The sequence below is a fragment of the Anas platyrhynchos genome, chromosome Z (genome assembly GCF_047663525.1).
Source record: "Anas platyrhynchos isolate ZD024472 breed Pekin duck chromosome Z, IASCAAS_PekinDuck_T2T, whole genome shotgun sequence".
NCBI classification, from domain to species: domain Eukaryota; kingdom Metazoa; phylum Chordata; class Aves; order Anseriformes; family Anatidae; genus Anas; species Anas platyrhynchos.
In genome coordinates this window covers 44,969,006-44,989,797 of record NC_092621.1, presented here as the reverse complement: position 1 = coordinate 44,989,797, position 20,792 = coordinate 44,969,006, and the positions used below count along the sequence as shown (strand labels likewise).

Below are 20,792 nucleotides of genomic sequence, written 5' to 3'. Positions count from 1 at the left end.
TAATGCACAGCAGTGAAGGCAACTCACCAGGAGCTGTTATTGATTTTTATAATGGAAATATACCTTGCGGAGCCAACACCTGGGGTTCCCTGGTGCTGTCTGCCGTGCACATCATAGCTTCCACACTCATCTACTGTAGGATGACAGCACTGCTGCTTGAGATAGGAACTAATGTGTCCACACAGACAGACTGCAGTGTAAAGAAAGCAGTGAGAGAAGCAGGGTGGGCTGAAGGAGCTGTAGTCACAGCACACCAGCTGTGCAGTCAGCTGTTAACTCTACTTATTCGGGCTTCAGTAAGATTTATCTCATGATCAGAGTAGGAAAATTTGCTTGGAAAACAGGGGGAGAGAGTGAGAAAGAGAGGGAGAATAGAAAGAATGAAAGGAAGAGGAGGGGAAGACAGCACATGAAAGATTGTTTTAAGAATATTTGATCTCCAACACGTTCTTCCACACCCCAAAAGGAAAGAGCTTACACTAGATAAAAGGGCAATAGAACACCCCAATTAACGGGATTGTGACTGCCTCATTCTTCACCAGCAGTCCTAGTTGGTGTCCTCATGACCATGACCTGTCATTCTCGAATCCCCTCACAACTGAAATTAAGGGTTGAGTCCACCCTGCATGTCATTGTTGGGCACAGCTTTCAGAAACTGCTAATGGAGCTATCGTTTGTAACGCTTAGACTGGGAGCAAGCATTTATCCATCTCAAAGCATGCTAGGATCCTTCACTCTTGCAGCACCCGGACTAAAGCAGAATTTTGAAATATGCGGGAAGAGGTCGCACTTTCTACCAACTGGATGAAGATAGGCCCAATATCCTTTGTACATGACATAGACAGGGATTTACACACCAGTTATTCTTCAAGTCAGACCAGGTCCCAAGCATACAATGAATTTTCAGGATTGTACATACGCTAGAAAACAACAGGATATTTATGCAACAGGCAACCATTTCCTTTTTAATTGAAGCATAAAATGATTTTATATTGCTTAGGCTGTGATGACTACTAATGATATTTCATGAATCAATGAAAAATCATAATTGCACATTTTCCCTTTGCATGAATTGTCTATAATCTCAGCTGGTCTGTGCCACTCTAATGCTAAAGCATTCAGTATTGCTCAACCAAGGTCATTTTATCTCTGGAGGACACTGAATCGGTGGCATTTTGTTTGCTTGCAGAAGTTTTCAGATACTGGAAAGCAAAGACAAAAGATTGAAAAGAGTGTAAAAAAACTAATTACTGTAAATGAATTTTAGAAGAGCTTCTACAAAGCTGAGGATAGTAACTAATGCAGTCAAGTCATATTTTCCAGTCTCTAATTTCTAGACATTCGATTCCTCTCAATTACTGAATTTTACACTGTGTGTACACGCCCACACATATGTATATATATTCAGGTCTATGTAGACAACAGCAAGAGAAAAGAAAAATCTCTGGAAAATTGCAATAAATTTTTAAAGCAATATTTTATCCAGAAGCTAACAAAATGATTAATAATGGCTTGAAACATTGGATTATATAATTCTCCAAGGGCAATATTTTCAAGCCTTTTAAAGACCTACTGTTACCAAAATCTGGCAGAGACACTCAGGAGGCAGTAGGCTAGCACTGAAAGTCAGAAGGTGGCTGCTTGCATCCACATTGCAACTTTACTTGCAAGACACAGTACATCAACGGCTGATCAAAATTACTGAAAAAGCAATCCAGTCCAGACTATGCTCCTTTAAGAACAGCAAGTCCTCCAATTGACTGCAGTTTTCATGGGGACAACTTCATTCACTGAAGTGGGAGATCAGATTCTATTTGTATTTTAGGAAAAATGGTAATTTATGTTGATAACATAAATCCAAGTGCTCTAATTCCTCCAAAAGTGTCTGTGGTGGTGGTAACATACTCTTTTCAGATCAGCATGCTGTTTTTAACATTCTTCAATGAAACACCTGTACGGAGACATTATGTTCAACACCTGTACAGAGACATTATGTTCAAATCAAACTCGCCATTCCTGAAAATATATCTACCTCCAAGAGATAAAAATCTGTAGAAACAAAAACTCTGAGGATGTACTTTCAGTACACTTCAACATGACTTTCAAATACTGTGGCAGGATATACTGCAAATACATCCTTCATATCCATATTAACAGCCGTGCTTTAGGGATAAAGTTTCTACCTAAAGATGAATCACTGCAACTGCCTCTTTAGTCCCAGATCAAACTCACAGTCTGATAAAGAAAGTATCTCTGACCACATGCCCATGGGATCTCTAAATATTAGATTATTACTTAGATTATTATAATTAGATTACTTAGATTATTATAAGACTTATTACTTATTAGTAAATAATAATATGTAGCACATGACATATAAATTATATATCACATATGTATTATAATAATACTTTTGATTATGCTTTTTTTTTTTTTTTTAATTCTGATTTCATCAGGTACTCTCACTAGGTGACCTTCTGGAGCAACTGGAAAAGTATATTATTGTTTTTTTTATATTTAGGCCTTTCTGCTTGAGAAGTATTCCCATATGTGGGAATACTTTTCAATAAAGCACAGTCCAGACTGTAAATTACAACACCTTCCTCTACAAGAAGCAAGAAAATATTTAAAAGATGTCATGCTTTTTAATACAGTCATGTATGGAAATGAGGCCTCACATTTCAGGTTGGCCCTGCACTTGTTTAATTTAAAAGTAATGTGAATCAGACTTTCTGAACCCAGAGGAAAATATCAGGGCTCAACTATCTTTGACATAAGAGAAACCTCTATAAATTTCACTTTTGCTCCATCCAACACTGAGATCTTGATAGTCAGTGGATAGTTGCTGGCTGGCCGAAATACATAGGACTTTGAAAGTCCCTTGGCATTATTATGTTGTTGTTGCTGCTGCTGCTCTCGTAACTGAAATGACAGGGAAAACCAAAAATAAACATGCCTGAACATAGACACCGGACAGTCCTGTCCCACTCATGTGACAGGTAGTGTTTTCCTTCCTCCTCCAGTGTGAAGAGACTCAGAGGAAACAAGGCTGTGTTTCTTGTTTAAGAAATAAAATACATCTTTCAGAGACACTGACCTCTGAGTCTTACTGATCTCTTGAAGCAATCAAAAACCCTTCCAGCAGTTCCAGAAAGGAAACTTATTCAAGACAAAAGTCAATTCGTTCTCTGTTTGCCCATATGCTAAGGATAATAACTATTAGCTGAACCATGGCTTTTACTGCTTATTTTTATATTGACCATTAGTTTTGTCAGCCAATAGACCTTTCAAAACTATCTTTCCCAAGATATCTTCATTTTGGCATTTAAATTTCACTGTGGGCATAGAAGAGAGCAGACAAAATAGCTAAAGCATTCTGGGGGAAAAAAAACACACCCCTTGTGCATTAAGTATATGTGGCAAAGTTTTGGTAGCAGGGACAGGGGAGGATGCAGGGGATGCCTCCGTGAGAAGATACCAGGGGTTGTCCCCATCTCAGACAGAGTCAGTTTCAGTCAGATCCAAAAGGAAGCTCCCGCTGGCCAAAGCTGAGCCCTTCAGCAATGCCAGTGATTCTTCTGTGAGAATGTATTTAAGAAAAGGCAAAAACAACAACAACAAAACTTAGTGGCTTTTGGTTAATGGACAAGTCCTGAGTGCAGGGGGAGGTTTTCCGGCAGGAGCCGTGTCCAGTGGCAGGCCCATGTTAGAGCATTCTGCTCCTGAAGGGACTGTGGTGCAGTTGGTATGGACCTGAGCTGGAGCAGCTCCTGAAGAACTGCAGCCCATGGGAAGGACCCATGCTGGAGCAATTTATGAAGGGCTGCATTGCATGGCATGGAGCTCACGCTGGAGCAGGGGAAGGCTGTGAGGCAGAAGGAGTGGCAGGGCACAGCCAAAGCATGAGGGACTGACAGCAGGTCCCATTCTCCATCTCCCTGCAGCACTTGGCAGAGAGGAACTGGTGAGTGGTCTCCCTGTACTTATCTCAACCTGTACTTTTCTCAAGTTGGGGAGGTGAGAAAGCAGCTTGGTGAGCAGCCGGCAGCCAGCCCAGGCTAACCCACCAAACTTTCTTATGGAGATAGAATGGGTTTTAGAAGGATCACCTATTTTCTCCACTAGTAAACAGAAGGTGATCATCATCTGTATCTGTACTGGGTCTGGCTGGGATGTTAACTTTCCCTGCAGCAGCCCATACAGTGCTGTGCTCTGCACTTGTAGCTAGAACAGCAGTGGTATCACACCAGTGTTGTGTCTGCTGCTGAGCAGTGCTGGCACAGCATCAGGACTCTCTTTAACCCTCCTACGGGGTGGGCAAAAAAGGTGAGAAAAACTGAGTTTTCCCTTTCCCTCTCCCTTTTTCCCTTTCCTTTTTTTTTTTTTTTTCCTTTAGTTAAATTGTTTAGTTAATAATATTTTTTTTCGTTAATAATTATTTTTTCCCTTTAATTAAATTATCTCAACCTGTGAGTTGTTCTTTACTTTACTTCTTCCCCTCCTCATCTAAGGAGGGGGACTGAGAGAGCAGTTGTGGTGTTTAGCTGCCTAGCATGGTAAAACCACCACAGTATCTTTATGACCAGAAAGCCCTGCTAAATGATAAGGGGATGACTGAAGGTAATATAAACCAGGAAAGACCTTGACATTGCTAATATCTACTTTTGTGGAGGACAGCAAACTGATGCAGATGGAATGAAGGCTGTTACAATGTTTTGTTACAATCTGTTCTCTAGAGGTACTTCAGTAGTGCAGTGTTTTTGCAGAATGTATGAAAAAATCACCAAGCTCAAAAGCAAGAGCTTCCTTCCCCAGCTCAGGCCAGCTGGGAATGCAGTGGCGGGCGCACTTTGAGTTTCTGACCTCTGCTTGAATCAGATGGTCACAGTTTTATTGACCAGCATTACAGGGGGCTACGTGGATTTCAGGTACATGGTGTACCTCGTTTATGTGTACAAATACACATCTTCCCTACATGTTCATTCCTTCCATTCACAAGCGTGTTTCTCTAAAAGTCCAGAGAACAGGGAAATTTTCCAGGCGGTGAAATGTGTGTTTCTTTCAAAAGCCCTAGACCACCGTGGAAGGTGGTAACTTGTTTCTGTCACATACAATATTTCCCTGAGCTTCATGGCCAACTCTCCATTCTCCTGCACTAAATATATCTCAAATATTACATGTATTTAGTAAAGTAGAATTTGACTTTTCATTATTTCATATCTGGTGTCCAGCTTGCTAAAACTACTTATAATGGATGCTAAATTGGGGAGACTTCATAAGTTTAGAGGACTACTCTTCACTAATCAATATAGAAAATCTGTTTTCTTGCAAGGTATCACAAAAATATTTTAAGCCTCTGTGAATTGTTTCCACTAGGCAAGTAAAACAACAGACACAGTAAAAACTAATTGGTTACTAACTTCTGCTCTTTTCATTGTTTTTACAAGGAATGGATTAAAATCAATGTTTATGGCAATGCAAGCCTGACTGTGTACATATTTGGCAAGTCTCTGTTCAGCATCTTTGTGTAAAAAAAGGACCTGTCCTCCCTCCCTTTGCTGTTTCCACCCCCTGCATATGTAGGTGGGGGAATGGGAGCTTGGGAATGTGAACTTGAACCAGCACTGATCAACCAGGCAGCAAACCCTTATTGTTCTTGAGATACCAAACATAGCTCCTTTCTAGCAGGGATAAGCCCAGTCATTCTGCACATAACATAGCTTTTGTGTTCAGCAATGCAATTAATAGGAAAAGGGAATCGGAACGACTGCTAGAGATTTGTTTTGAAAGAGATTCTAATGAACAAACGTGTGGAATCCAGTCCACCTTTATTTTAGAAATGGAACATTATTTCAAATGCACTTTAACCTTTTGAACAAGCTATTACTCATTCAGATTTACTATACTAGTACTACTGTTGTACCTCTAAGCTACACGATGCCAATGGACATCCTGAGGGAAAACAGAAAAATGTTTGTGAAAATCTCACTTTTGACTGGAGAGGTATGCCAGTGTTTTAGCAGGTCATTAAACTAAATCCAGTGAAGTATCCACCTCAGCATTACTGCAGAAGTGCATTCCAGCTCTGAATCTCAGAAGCCTTTTTTTTTTTTTTTTTTTTTCCTGAATCATTCAATTAATGGCTAAAATAAGATTACTAAAATTATAGTTTAAACTTCACTTTTAGAAACAAGAACAACGGAGGCACTAAAATGTTGTGGCCAATATTTTCAACTCTAATATTTTAAAATGAACATCTACATTCAAGTTAGTCAGCACTATGTAGGTGGCAAACCTGAGAAAGCCTGTTTTCCAATCTTGGAATGGAAACCACACAACAATTCATTAAAATGCTGTTTTGATGATGAATATCTGTTTTGCCCCTAAAATCAGCAATCACACGCAATCCTGAAGAAATTTACCTGAAACTTTCTAAAACTGTAACAATCTTATAAGATATGCCTGAATTTGAAATATATATATATCTGAAATAAATTTGGTGATGCATCATTTTATATAAGCAATTTCCTTGGGCTTTTGAATGATCCAGCAAACAAAAACACATCAGTCTGGACCTTGTTTAGCAGTATTAAGTATTATTTATAGGAACATCTAATTAAATTATAATTACATTTTATGACAATTACTTTCTTTAGATCACTTTGTCCTCCTTATTATTATTTAAATAATAATAGACCTTTTAACTTATTTGATACTTTGCCACAAACAAAATATCAATTTTTTCCAGTTTGGTCTGTCTAGAAAGACTTTCAAATGCATAATCTTTATCTAAAACAGCTTTCAAAGAGTTTACAGTGTAGAGAGAAAGTCTGTTTGTGCAATCTGTTTTCGTTTGTTTCTCTTTGTAATTCAACTCTCATTTATGCATGTTATAGTACTATGCAGTATATTCCTAAATCCCATCTTTTCTTTTAAGGAAATGGGAGGAAATGTTGACTAATTTTTGAAAATAGAAAGCATTAATGATTCACATGGAAAAAGTTTTTTCTCATTCTCTTGTTATCATTAGAGATTCCATGAACTGATATATATTGTTGATCTGTGCTAATTTAAGTTTTTAAGGACTTTGGGAGTTTTTTTTCATCTGCCAATCTGCAAGCAGTTTAATATCAATAGGACCACCCCCCCCTTTTTTTTTGAGGGGAAGCATCTTCAGGGTGTTTTCCATCCATGTACAAGAATATGTATCTTGCTAAGTAGCAATTACATTTTCTTCAGATTAATTCTCATATACCTGTTCACTAGAATTATTAGAATTCAGTACCTGTTAGTTATATCCCTTGCAATGATATGAAAACATACACAAAAGGCTCCATGCTATGATTCTATGTTCAGATAAAATAATCAAAGATAAGGTGAGTAGCAAACTTCAGTGCTTAAGCAGCAGCACGTTATTCTTGTGACTAATACTTATTACCAAGTTTGAAATGAATCTAACATTCACAGTTAAACTTTATTAAATAAGTATGAAAATTTATACCTCTTCATAGCCCTTTCCCATTTGTTTCCCTGAATTACAAGCTTAAATAAGATTTTTCTACATAGCACGTCATGTTTGCTGCTAATGCCTACAAATTCACCGTATCTCAACAAACAACACGGATTTCATTTGTTTACTGTTTCATTGTTGACATCCACTAATATGCAGTTATTATATGTATCCAGAGAGAAAAAAGTACAAGATAAGGCTTGACTAGAAATACCAAGCGTTAACATATGCAAGCCTTCAGTTACACTATAATACAATGAGAATTTTTCTGCTGAAAATTTTTCTAGTACCCTCTGTAAAGCTTGTGTGAGCAACTGCTAGGGATAGTTACAAAGCATTAGACAATTCTTTTAAAAAATGCTTTAATTTGCTTGGTTTGTTAATAATTGACTTTAACCACTATGCTACAATGCATCCGTGCCACAGCCACTATGCCTGCAGAGCTATCCCTTCATCTGTCATTTTCTCTTAGTAAAAGGAAACAGGAAATCTATAAAGCTTATAACTGGGGCAAAAGCCAGGAGCCGTCTTAGTAACAGACTGCTTCATGAGAAATCATATTAAGTGCCTGAGCTGCTGCTATAACATCCCCTAAAATTTATGAAACCATAGAAAGATATTACCTACATTGATTTAGAACACTGCACAAACTACATTTTAATTCTTTTTTTTTTTTTTTTAATAGTTCATGAAGTTTCCTTTAGTTCTGCATTCCATTTCTTCAAGTAGGACAACCCAAGAGCCAGTCACATATAAGTAAAACTAGAAATACTATGAGTAAATATTCACCACTGGAAGAATTTTTTCGCCTGCATATTTCCAGAAGTATAGTTGGTTTACAAAAGTAACATTAGTAGGCAGAGCTTAAGCTACTTCTTCACCATAGTAACAAGAAATAGTGCAGAGAGGAAAAAATACAAATTCTTTTTAAGTGGTAAAATTCTTAGTATTGTAACAGGAAGCAGTCTTCCAATGTTCATTCAGAATTAGAAATCATGGAGTAGTATTCTCCCAATGCTCTCAGAAAGATGCACATGCTCTGACATACCTGTTGGCAGTACCTACTACAATCAGGGAATACAACTTAAGCTGGAAGAGAGGATAAGAATTGTGCTTTAACAGGATACAGCGGCAACTTAAGAGGGAACCTGAGGGTCACTTTTGTAACACAAGGTAACAAATCAAATGCACACCCCAAGAACACTCAGGATAGATTTCAAGTTTACCAGTAAATAATAGCAACCTATGAAACAATGTAGCTTCACAGAGAAAAAAATAAATAAATAAATTTAAAAGTGGTAAAACTGGAATGAGCAAAAAAAGTACTTGTAGGGAGTTTATGAGACGCAGATACTACTTGATGTTATTTCTTCTACTACTCATTTAAAAATTCCCAAGAATTTAAAATAAACATTTTACATTTATTTTTAAAAAAAGATTAATGCACTATGATAGAATAACCAATTCTCATAAAAGCAGATGGACAATATAAAACAAAAACAAATCTGTGCAGAATAGAAGATCTTGCTCAACAAGCATACAGTCCTTTAGCTTTAAACTCTAATTAAAGTAGGACATTACACAAATTGAAAGATACAACAGAAACCATACTTCAGAGAACAAATCGTCACTGGCAGGAATGAAGTGGATTTAAGTAGTTTCATAGGTGTTTTCCTGCTCTAAATACTGTTTGGTTTTTCTGATTCTGCTTGCCAGCTTAATTCATTGACTACAGTTAGTGGCGTTAAGTCATTACTACCCTTGTGCATGATGAAAAGTTGCTACAGTGAGTCGCTTCTGAGTCACTTCTGAGATTGAACTACAGACTGGAGGCTGCTGATACATGGTTTGATAGATTGTATGTTCAACAACACACCGTGCTTCACCTTACTTAACACCACCACAATGCTTTCCTGGAAAAACAAATCCTCCTGAAAGCTCATATTTCAGAAATGCTTGCTTTTCATCTCTTATGATCCTTTTGTTTTGTTTATAAGAAAACCTTACCACACAGCAAGCTTCAAGGGAGCCACTGTGCTGTGATACTCTCCCATTTATGAGAAGACTGGCCAGGCATTAGCACATACACTTCTTTTATAGGATTAACCTTTAATGGTTTAGAAAATACAGAAGCTGAAAGTGTAAATTGGCTTGTAGATTTTTTTTTATTTTTATTTATTTATTTTTTTTAAAGGCAGTAGGTCAAATTCTGTTTTTATTTATCAGTATGACTCCCTTAATTCACATAGTGTTACTTTTGATTAGTAGTGGTATATATAAGAGCCTGGAAACTGGCCCAGAAAAGACAACATTCCTTTTCAAAGACTGCAATGGTAACAGAGATTGACTAATATTAAAGTTTTGCTAATTATAAACTACAAGTATAATGGAGTGTATATATATAAATAGATACATACACATACTGTTCCCTGCACAGAACTGGAAACAGGCTAGGGATGGCAAATGATACAAAGCACGGGTACTTTAGATACATTTGGATATAACCATGGAAGAAAACTCTTTTTAGGAGTTTCACTTTGGTTGATGCTGCTGCAAATCAGCTGAGCCTGGTAAATTTTCTTTGTATTAACTGCCGACATGAATTTCCTGAGCAAAACCCACCCAAACAAAAAAACACCATGGAAACAAACAAAGACAGTAGAAAACATATAAATCCACATATGGGAAAGATACAAGAGAAATATGTTCTGATGTAATTTTCAGAATGGACAGCATGATGCATACTTCCTGACCCTGTAACATAGGTTAATCTTTTCAGTAGGGAGGTTTCCACTCCAAATGCAGTGAAGTCTTAGATACTATTTGTAAATCAGGAGATATTTTAACTACCATGCTACAGGACATTGAGCAGTCTGCAAAGTAAGGGCAATAAGCAGAAAGTTGCCAAATCCTGTGTAGGGCACAGGACGCTGCTTTTCTGTCTTTGAGACATTTTTGGAGCAAAGATTCACCAGCTGCTTTTTGGTTGCCCCACCACACAAGAAAGGCAATCAGCTGCAATGTGTGCCTCACGAAGCTCACACTGCCTGGCTGGCGGGCTCAGCCATGTCATTTCATCCAGAGGAGCAGACAGAAGCCTTCCTCTACAAACACCCTTGTCTACTCACCTAGCAACCTATAAAAGAGAAGAAATCAACTCTGTGGCGTCCCTGGGCTTCTCCTTGATGCAGGTAATTCAACTGAATGTAAGAAAGTGGATTACATGCCTTTGCCAGCCCTGATCTATCATGAGAGCTAAGAAATCAGTTTGCTGGAAAGATAATAATTTAAATACTTTTAAAGGGGGGTTCTGTATCAGCTCCTGTACAGCACACTAGTGTATTTATAGTTCTCTAGTCAGTAAATACAGTCATATTCAGATTACAGATACTAACAACATATTAGGAGCTGCTAGGCAACCTCTACAGTTTTGATTTCAGGAATAAGGCCTCCCTAAATGATTTAATAAAGCACTAAGTGAACAAGGCTTTGTATTCACTGAATGATAACTCCATTTCTTTCAGTAAAGTGGAAACCAGTTCCCGCAAGAGCCTGAGATGTGCTGAAGGCAACAAGAGTAAATTGCCAAGAAGGTTATTGATGAGGGAGAGAGAGAGAGAGAAATGGAAGTCCGTATGCTGATTCTCAAACGAACAGAAAATTAAATCAGCACTATTCCAGTTGGCACTGCTGATTTAACAGAACAGCCAAACTATCAGGAAAATCTCTTTGGTCATTAACAAAAATTTACGATGATTTACAAGCCCACTGAATGTGCCAATATTTTTGCTGTATATTTTGCTTACACACCCAGTAGATACTCCCAGGGTATTATGAAACTACTTGCTAGACATTCTGAACAGCCCATACTACTCACTCACATAAACAGAGAGTTCAGTTTTCACACTAATCACTATTTTCAATTATTTAGTCTATTCTCACCTTCCTTATTTGTGATTTTAGAGTTGATTGTAGGAAACTGGCAAGGGACATCTTCAGAGACATACTTAAAAGTAAAATGCCAGAAAAGTCTTTCATTTCAGGCAGCCAGTTCAGCATCTTACAGCAGTAACTGTGCAACTTTAGTTTCTGTGCAATACTTGAAGCAGCTGTTCTACAATCTATTGGATCTTCTATCAGGAACAAAACCTTGATTGAAATTTAGTATTAAAATCAAAATCCTTTTTCAAGAAATGAACGAACATGAAGATGCATGATGATACTGCCCCTTCCCTTCCCCTCTTCCAGTTAAAGCTAATATTCCTTTCAACAGTTTTACAGCAAAAAGCAAATTCCATGATTTCATGGTGTCTTCAAACATTTTGATCTCCAGACAAAACTTCCCAGAGAACCTTGTACAGCACAAAAAGAACAATGGAGGTGCACAATACCTCTGAAGCTGACAAGAACTCAACCACAATGTTCAGGTATGGCTCAGGTTCACAGACCACTGCTTGTCATTTTGACCCACTTTGACAATTCTATTCGCAAACGTGCTCAGTCCCGAGAGCCAAAGCCATGCTGCCTATATACCTCTCACTTTTGCACATACAAACCAGGTTATCATTCTAACTCTTAAAAATGGCAATGCAAAGTGGAAACCAATGCAAGCTCTACTTAAGATAAATTCCAAGCAACTTAAGCAAAGCCAGTGTAGTGCAAACCAATTATAATTAGAGCACCAAATATAAAATAAAAACATATTTTGGAAAAAGCTATTTTAGGAACTTTTCTACAGGGATACCTTTCTTTGGCTGATGCCAATTTTGTAACAAAAGCAATATACAAAGTGTTCAAATACCACAGACTACTAAGTATTCTCAGTTCACATAATTTAAAACATTAATATGAAAAAGTTCTCGACATTAAAAGCAGGAAATAATGTTCAGTCTCAACTGCAACAGAGTTGGACCCCCAAAGAAATGTTATCTGTGCAGCAGATTCACAAGCAACTCACACTATCCACAAAGCATCAAAGTACAAATAATTATATTTAATATATAGTGAAGTCATTGCTGTTCATATGACTGTCAGTAATTTCTATAATGACAACTATGAGCAATGCTTCTAACATTTAGTAGAATCCAGCATTATACTGTAAAGCATACTTCCAATGACTACAATATTAAGCAGGAAGATATATTTTGTAAGATTTGTCTTTTTGCAGGTTCATTGAGACGATGGTAGAAGTGACCACTAAATGCTTGTGACCACTAAATAACTAAATAAAAGTCAATGATCAGTGTTTAAAGATCTAGAAATTAGTCATAATCAAAACTGTTAATTTAAAATAAAGTATGATATAATGTGCAAATCTCCACAAAGAACTGAGAACAGATATTTTGTATTTACCTTTGGTATTCCAGAAGAGTCAAGCCAGTTTGTGAAGATACTTTCAACAGTTAACCCAGACCTTGAATAAATAAACAAAAAAGTTAACGGACACACAGAAAACCAACAATTTTTCATGTGACAATTAACCACAAAAAAGCTGAGCAAAACCTTGAATTCCAAGTACTAGCTGTAATGCAGTAATAAATTCTTTATTTTTTAATGGATAATACCATTAGAGGTGATATGACCATGTTAAAGACAGATCCATTTTTTGTTTGTTTAAAAAAAAGGATAAATTCAGAACTTATGAATATTGACAGAGAAAGTGTAAGATGGTAAACTACAGTCATGAAACATAAATTAGGAACAGGTGTTTGACTTTTTGAGTAGAGTATTATTATAGAAGCAGCCTAAATGTAAATACATAAAGAAAATGAAATGAAACAAAGCTTCTTTAAACTTAAGGATTTTAAAAGGCACTGATGGATTTTAATCCTCAGAATTACCGAGTATCTAATATATTTCAGTTTCACTTTCATCTTTTCTGCACTTTCCCTGATTATACCCTGATAACATTCACAGGGAAGTCACAGCATGGTCTGGAGACTCAACTACTATGAACTATAAGTAGTTTGTCATGATCAAGCTGTATGGACTAAAATAAATACATGCTAATTATGTGTGGTATGGACTAAAAGAAACACACACTAATTATGTGTGCATTCATTAATTATATTTCCCCTTCTGTTTTTGTAAGAAACTTTTGTTGAATTTACTTAAACCCAGGTTAAAAACTTCCCAAATTACAGAGAAGTCAATTTTTAAAAAAGTAAATTAGTGTTCATGCTGCATTCCAATACTGAAAATACTCAACACTTGAGTAAGCTCTCTATGAATGTAAATATTCTGAGAAGGAAAATTGATGTGCACAGTCCTGAGCATAGTTATGCCTTGGCAAGATTCATTGTAGTACTTGCAGCCACTTTCATGTGTATAATGTAGACCCCTAAACAAAGCTCCCAAGAAAAGAATACCCATTTGAGGTCTGAAGTGGGAAGGCAAGCATCTCAAGACAGTTTTTAATAGAGTTACATGACAAAGAAGCCTGTTTGCTTTTTTTTTTTTTTTTTTTCACATACCATGACAAAACTCTGCTCAAAATTCTGACCATAAAAGAGGCTTATTTATGTACTGTACCAGTGACTGCGAAGGATTAGTAATGAATCCATCAGTCATTTTTACTGAATGATTTTAAAACACCTTAAAAGATTAACTTTCACTATGCCAATGAGAGACGGATCAATCACTGTTATGCCTGACATGCAAATGGGAAAACTAATGCTTAGAGAGCTTATGGAGTCTCAAAAGCAGTCAAGCAATATGCTATTGGATGACACAGTCAGCACAGTTATAGAGTAAAAATTTCCATGCGTTTACTGATCATAGTAATTACTTTTTTTTTTTCCTTTTCTTTTTTTTTTTCTTTCTTTTTTTTAATTGGCTAGGTTTTTTTGGAGTGACCAAAGATTTAAATTATTGACATGAACATGTGTAGCAGCAGCACTTATCCAGACATGGGTTATAGCCTGACTTAGATATTCTTTGCTGAATCCAAGATGAAAAATTTACCCTCCATTTTTCAACAGTATTATGTGTTGTATTCCTCTGAGGTAGAATTAACAGTTACGTCCTCCATGCCACACCACCATGCTGTTAGATCTGCCATCCCTACTCTCACTTAGCAGATTTCTGAAGGAAGCGTAATTAAAATGATCAGATCCACTTGACAGAATAAAATTTTGCTAATGTGAATAAAGGCTGGGAGTACCTGATGAAAATAGAGAGTCAGCTGACTATGCACTGAGTTGTTCAACAGTACCACAGAAAATACACAATCTGGTCCTAATAAACTTGTCCAAAAGGAATTTTACACAGGAATTTTATAACAAAGGCAAAAAGCAATCACCAAGGCCTTAAACACAAAAAAGCCTATACTAACAAATGCTGTCCTATGTCTTTCAGCTACCAGGACATGCTTGTATACACAGGATATAGCATCCTAGTGAAAACTCTAAGATACATATTAAAGAAAAAGAACATTCCTGTCACAACAGCACTAATGACATCTAATGCTTTTGGTCTCTATTCTTTTTTTTCTTTTCTTTTCTTTTTTTCTTTTTCCCAAGGTTTTTTTGTTTGTTTGTTTGTTTGTTTTTTGTTTTCAAGTTTTTTTCAGGTTTTGATCAGTTGTACATTTTGGTGCAGGCCAAGAAGGTTTAATGTGGAAACACAACTAGCCTATTCACTGCTAGTAACACGTTTTGACAGTTCATGCAGTTTAGGTCCCAGCCTTTCTTCCAGTGTCTTTACAAGTAAGGGGTGACATTATTAGCCTGGATGAGATGACTTAAAAAGTCCTATGAGAAGAATGATCTCCAAAGAGAAAAATAAATCTTCCCAATCGCTGTCTGAAATGACAAAATATATCTTGTAAACATTAGGAGATGTTAGAGTGTCACAGACCAATAGATAAGTAAATAAATAAATCCCTTATATCACATGATTCAAATGATCTCAGCATTCAAGTAGAAGCATTTTTACATGGCCAGGATTCCGAATTTTCGGGAAATTGCCATTCTGCATGTCTGATCACTATGGAAATTGATTTTACACAGATAACTGAGCATAGATACCGTGCTTGTAATGGGGTGGTGTTTTACATTCAAGTGAATTGCTTATTCACTTTTTCTAGATTTGGTTAGCTTTTAACAGTACCTTGTTATTTGTGGAAATTTAGAGCATTTGAATGCCAGATTCTTCATGCGGTGTTATAAATATTGGTGTCTAATCTAAGTTAGCTGAGTCCTTTTCAAAGGGAACAGAGAAAGCAAAGTATCTCCAAACAGCCAGTCAATTCACTTTCATTGAGATAAGACAACATTTTTTTCTTCAGTGCTTCTTACTGTTTGGTTATTGCAAAAAGCACATACAGGACTAGCTTAAAATTGAACACACAAATTTTATACAGTCAAAGGTATATTGGGTGGATTATACTACTTACTCTGTCTCAAGTAGCATAATCAGAATAACAATTTTTTAATTTATTATTGCATGAATCAAACCCAACACAGCTTTGTGTTTCAATGCTGAACCAGAGCTAGCAGATAGGAAAAAATACCTTTACTTGTGCATTTAATTGTTTTATTTAGGGATAAGAAACACAGCTTTACATTGCCAGTTTCTCCATTTCTTCTTCAGAACCTAAAGAAAGATTAAAAGTCAAGATTTCCTCAGAAAAAAAAAAATAATAACACTGCTTTTGCTACATAGTACCTTTATTTATTATATACTCCTCCCTCTCCCCCTTTATTTTTTTTTTAAGCCTACAATGGTTCACTTCAGAACACTGGCTTTGAAATAAGCTTATGAAACTGAAAGGAATAGCACTGTCCTGACAACACACTAATCCAGGCAGAAACACCACTTCTAAGTTGTTTAGTCTCTCCTGAAATTTTGACATATATCTCAAGGGTAAAAACTACAACACTACCATTACTCTGTCTACAGCACCCTCACATTCAGCCTTCAGCTAAAAATCCTTTCATATTCCCATATGCAGTTTGTTTGTTTGCATTTCACACACTTTGTTTTGTTCGCTTTTTTGGCCCCAATTTAGGCCATTCTTATTAGCACTCATCAAAAAAAAAGGTATATATATATATTTAAAAGTCAACATATAACATATATATATTTTTTTAATTAGTAATATGTGGACTATAGCAAAGACCTATTATGAATGTATCGATAATCAGTGCTTAACTGAGAAATCCTTGGAAAGGTTGCCACCAGCTTTCACCAGCCAAGGGCACATACAACCTGCTTATATTGCATTTAAGCATCTGTATGGACTTAAATCTGGTGTGTTACTGATTTCCTGAATGGCCTTCTGGTCAAGGTACTGCACTGGGCTATGGGAATCTGGGTTTAATTGATTTGCACTACAGCAGAGTTCTGTCAAGACCGCAGTTTTTTTAATTGCTTTGTTCCACAGTTCCTTGATGAAAACTAAGAATTCTAGTGTATCCATTATCTCATCATCCCTTGTCAATTTGTATAGACTATAATCTGATCAGCCAAGTAATGACCTCCTAACATCCATCCATACAGTACAGGCCAGATCCAATGCTTCAGAAAAAGCTCTGTAAAACACTAGCACTAATGATAGTTTCAAAGTTAGCCTTATAAAAGATTGTCACATAGCAACTCAAGGAAGAGACTGGATCTTGTCCCTTCAGAATAAAATTTTGCAGCAAATAAACAGAGCTCATGAAAGCGCATAACTTTTTTGGGTGGAGTGGGGTGGGGGTGGGGTGTTAAAGGAAGAAAAGAAGTAAACATATCCAGCTAAAAATATTACAATGAGCAGATCTGCTGATTTGCTTCATCTGTATACATACATTCATTTACATCGATCATTTTCAAAATGAGCCATTCCAGCTATATGGAGGCATAGTTAGGGCAAATCAAAGAGTACTGACAGACCAGTGACACTGTCAAGTACCCATACCTTCCAGATATGTTTTAATTTGTTTGTTTGTTTTATGTGTTTGTTTTGTGTCCAGCATATGTATCATAGAACCATAGAATATCCTGAGTTGAAAGGGACCCACCAGGATCATCAAGTCCAACTCCTGGCTCCACACAGGACCACCCAAAAATATATATATTCTGGCTTAAAAAAAAAAAAAGAAAAAAAAGGAATCAAAAATAATGAAAAAAAAAAAAAAGCAAACACAAAAACAAACCAGATAAAACCAAAAACCTTTCCCAGTTATTTGCTTTGGGTGCCTACCAGCTCTTTGTCTCCATCCCAGCCTTTAATGTTAGTATCCAAGAGAGCAAATATGAAAGAAAGAGACATATACCTATGTAGAACGGTGCTTTGAAATCACAGCATTATTTTAACATTGGTTTGGTACTTAACTGACAATTTATAAAGACATTCAAGGAATGTGGTTAGTAAGACCAAGTTATTAACAGTACAAATAGCAGAGATGTAGCACAAGCTTTCCTTTGTCTACTATGTATTATTAGAACAATAACTTTATTAGTCTTCTTGTTTATGTTATTGAATAAAAAACACCACCAGAAAACCCCAAAGAACAGAACTGACCTACTCAAAAACTGCTTTTGCACTCATAAAGAGCACAGGCAGCTCCAACTCTGATTTATCTGAGGCTGGTGAAACTCACCCTGTGCTACAGGGCCTTAAATACACTGAGTTTTTGCATGGCTCACATGTTAGGCAGATGTGGAAAGGATCAATTTACAGCAGCGAATACAGCTGTAAGCCTTGGGGAAAAAGGAACCACTGAGAGTTTTAATCAAATTTAGTGCACCATGCTACACAGACACGTAAGAGGGGTTTTCTTACTATTTTATTTTTTTTTGAAGAAACTGCAGCAAGCTTTCAAAATGTATATGAGCAAAAGAGATGCCTCATTTACAAGCGAGTAGTATGGTAGATTTGTTACAGAAAGGCCAAGTTAATATAGGGCTATAGTCACTGCATATTACACTTCAAAAGAATTTGAAAACAGGTAAGGATAACATATATGTTTGTTCTTCTTGCCATTAGTCCTGTAATTGGAAAAAATGTACCTTCAAGGCAAGCTAGAAGATGCTAAAGGACAAAAAGGTAGTGCTAGGCCTGTCTGATGTCAGTGTTCAGCCACAGCCCAGGAATAGAAGAATCCTGTCTTGGAGAGTGGATTCCTATAGCTGGGAAAATTGAGTCAGAGCAGGCAGTGAAGTGCCCTGTAGGCATGTAGGTCTCCTCCTCTGAGTACAGAAGGCAGGAAAAATCAGTGACTGCCACTTAAGCAGCTGTGTCTGTATTTTGGAACTGTTCATTATTGGGAATGTACTGAAAAAACTCCTGTAACTGAAAATGAAAGGACTTATATACTGGAAGAGAGAGAATCTTTTAGATATAGGCTGGTGTATCAAAAAGCAGAAAATACTGTAGCACTACTCAAAGGTAATAATTACAGAAAATTTCCACACTGTTATATGATTGCTTTCTGCCAGTTCTGACACTGTATGATTGCTCTCTGCCAGTTCTAACACGGTTCTCATTACAAAAGTCTCCCATGAGCCAAATGCTACTCTTAGCTACACTAGTTTGCCTCTGTTGGCACAGCTGAGAATAAGCTTGGCTTGATTCCATACTACTAATTTTTTTTATTATTATTATTATTTTTAAAGTCCAGTCTCCATTGCAATATTAGAGTGCTTAATGTTTTTCAAGTAAGCAATGTTTAGTTTTAAGGAACGTGCATATGCAGCACAGTTTGAGGTAGCACAGAACAAAACAACAAATAAGCAGTGATGGATTCAAAATTCTGCTAAAGACTAGCTGTATCGTCTTCAGCCAGCCACACACAGGAGGATTTCAAAGAACTTGTGTGGCACTGGGTTTCCATTAGTGCTTTCCATCTTTTCCCCATTCGCACACAGTGTGACAGGGAGGGTATGGTTCCAGACTACTGCTTGTGGAAAAAACAAAAACACAACCATCTTCTCTGCTCTCACAGATCTGGGGCAAAGCTGTGGCCCCATCACTCTATTCCATGCACCATGTTCCAAGAGCAGCTGGCAGGACGATTACAAATTAAGTTGAGCAGCTGTGCCTGGCTCTTCAGATCACGTAGTGAACACGAGATCTCAGTGCTGCCCTAACATGAAAGTTAAAGGCAACGAGTTAAATAATTGGGGGAAGCACAGGATAGCTACATCACAAGTCTTGTATTGTTGTGTGTATATATAAATGAAAATTTACAGAGAAAGAGAGACACATATGCTTGGAAGAAACATTCAGAATATTACTAAATGAAATTCTATTATTTATGGCTAGCACTGCTGAAATTTAGATCTGTGAGGAATGTTTTAGCAATTCATGTCAATAGAGAGCTTGAAGCGAAGTGTATTTGTAAGCTGTTCCTTGAAATCTCTGATATCTGGGGGCGGGGGGTTCAGAACAACTGCTAACTACTATGACTATTGCATGGGACACTATGCAAGTCTCTGATATCTGGCCAGGAGATTAAGAAGAAGGAGAAAGCTGAAGGACAACTAGAAGGCAAAGCTTGTGGGGGACGCTGCACAAGTCTTTGACATACAGCCAAGTTGGACAAAGGAGAAGGACAAGAGGGAGGAAGACTATGAGCCTTCAGCACGAGAGACCCCCGCAGGGACCCCCAGAGACTGATACGCATGCTCCAGAAGGAGGGGTTGGATTCCAGAAACTAATTATAATAACCCTGTTTTTTCTAGAAGTAGTAATGAATATGTATTAGCCTGGGAGCATAAAAATCAACTGCTTGATGTAACTGGGGTGCGTCTTGGTGGAGCAGAGACTCCCGGCACACCCAGCGCTGTTTGCTTACCTCTATTCCTTTAATAAATTGTAAACTTTGATTATAGTCCTATTTTAAAGACTCAGCCATTTATAACAGATCAAATTTCTACTTTTTCCTTTGACCTTCCTGGCCTGGTTTTCACTTACTCTTTTTGTTCAGGTACATCTTCCAACAGCATGGAAAGAAAATCCTGGAAAATGAACAAAGCACCACAGTTAGTATGTTTACGAAGAGATAGCTGCACATCTACGTTGCTAGTGAGTGATAGATTTTTAAAGACTGCAGACAGCAGAACAGTAAGAAGAAAGTTTATGTATCTGCTCTGGTGTTATACTGCTCAATTATTTATACAACACACATTATGTTTGTCAGTTTTCCAACCCACTCAAGGAAAAAGTGTCAATATTGATAGAAAATGGGCTTGAAAAGCCTGCTGACTATTTTAACACAATCCTACGTTCCATTTTTTATTTAATCTATAATACACATGCAAACTATATTTAAAGCTGTTAAGTTATACTTTTACA

At 37.0% G+C, this 20,792-nt stretch overlaps 1 protein-coding gene and 1 long non-coding RNA gene across 12 annotated transcripts in view; one reads left to right on the top strand and one right to left on the bottom strand.

Moving 5' to 3' along the window:
• Positions 1–20,792, bottom strand: part of AOPEP (aminopeptidase O (putative)) — a 200,532-nt gene that overhangs the window by 81,621 nt on the left and 98,119 nt on the right. For 6 of the 10 annotated variants that reach the window (XR_011805683.1, XM_038170281.2, XM_072030776.1 and 3 more), the window contains 3 exons: positions 20,412–20,455; positions 12,863–12,923; positions 11,453–11,659 (listed from right to left, as the gene is read on the bottom strand). Coding sequence is in view for 8 of the 10 variants with exons in the window: in XM_038170281.2 (XP_038026209.1) it covers positions 11,453–11,659; positions 12,863–12,923; positions 20,412–20,455 (312 nt within the window). In the remaining 2 variants the exon portion in view is untranslated. The remainder of the gene's footprint in view (positions 1–11,452; positions 11,660–12,862; positions 12,924–20,411; positions 20,456–20,792) is intronic. The other 4 variants (XR_011805684.1, XM_038170285.1, XM_038170286.1 and 1 more) reach the window with 3 other exon arrangements.
• LOC119714410 (uncharacterized) lies at positions 9,959–20,401 on the top strand. Of its 2 annotated transcripts, none has more exons than XR_011805685.1 (3): positions 9,959–10,701; positions 11,844–11,937; positions 19,946–20,401. It is a non-coding gene; the product is annotated as an uncharacterized lncRNA (long non-coding RNA). The 2 variants fall into 2 exon arrangements; XR_005261603.2 differs by having other exon boundaries at positions 11,784–11,937.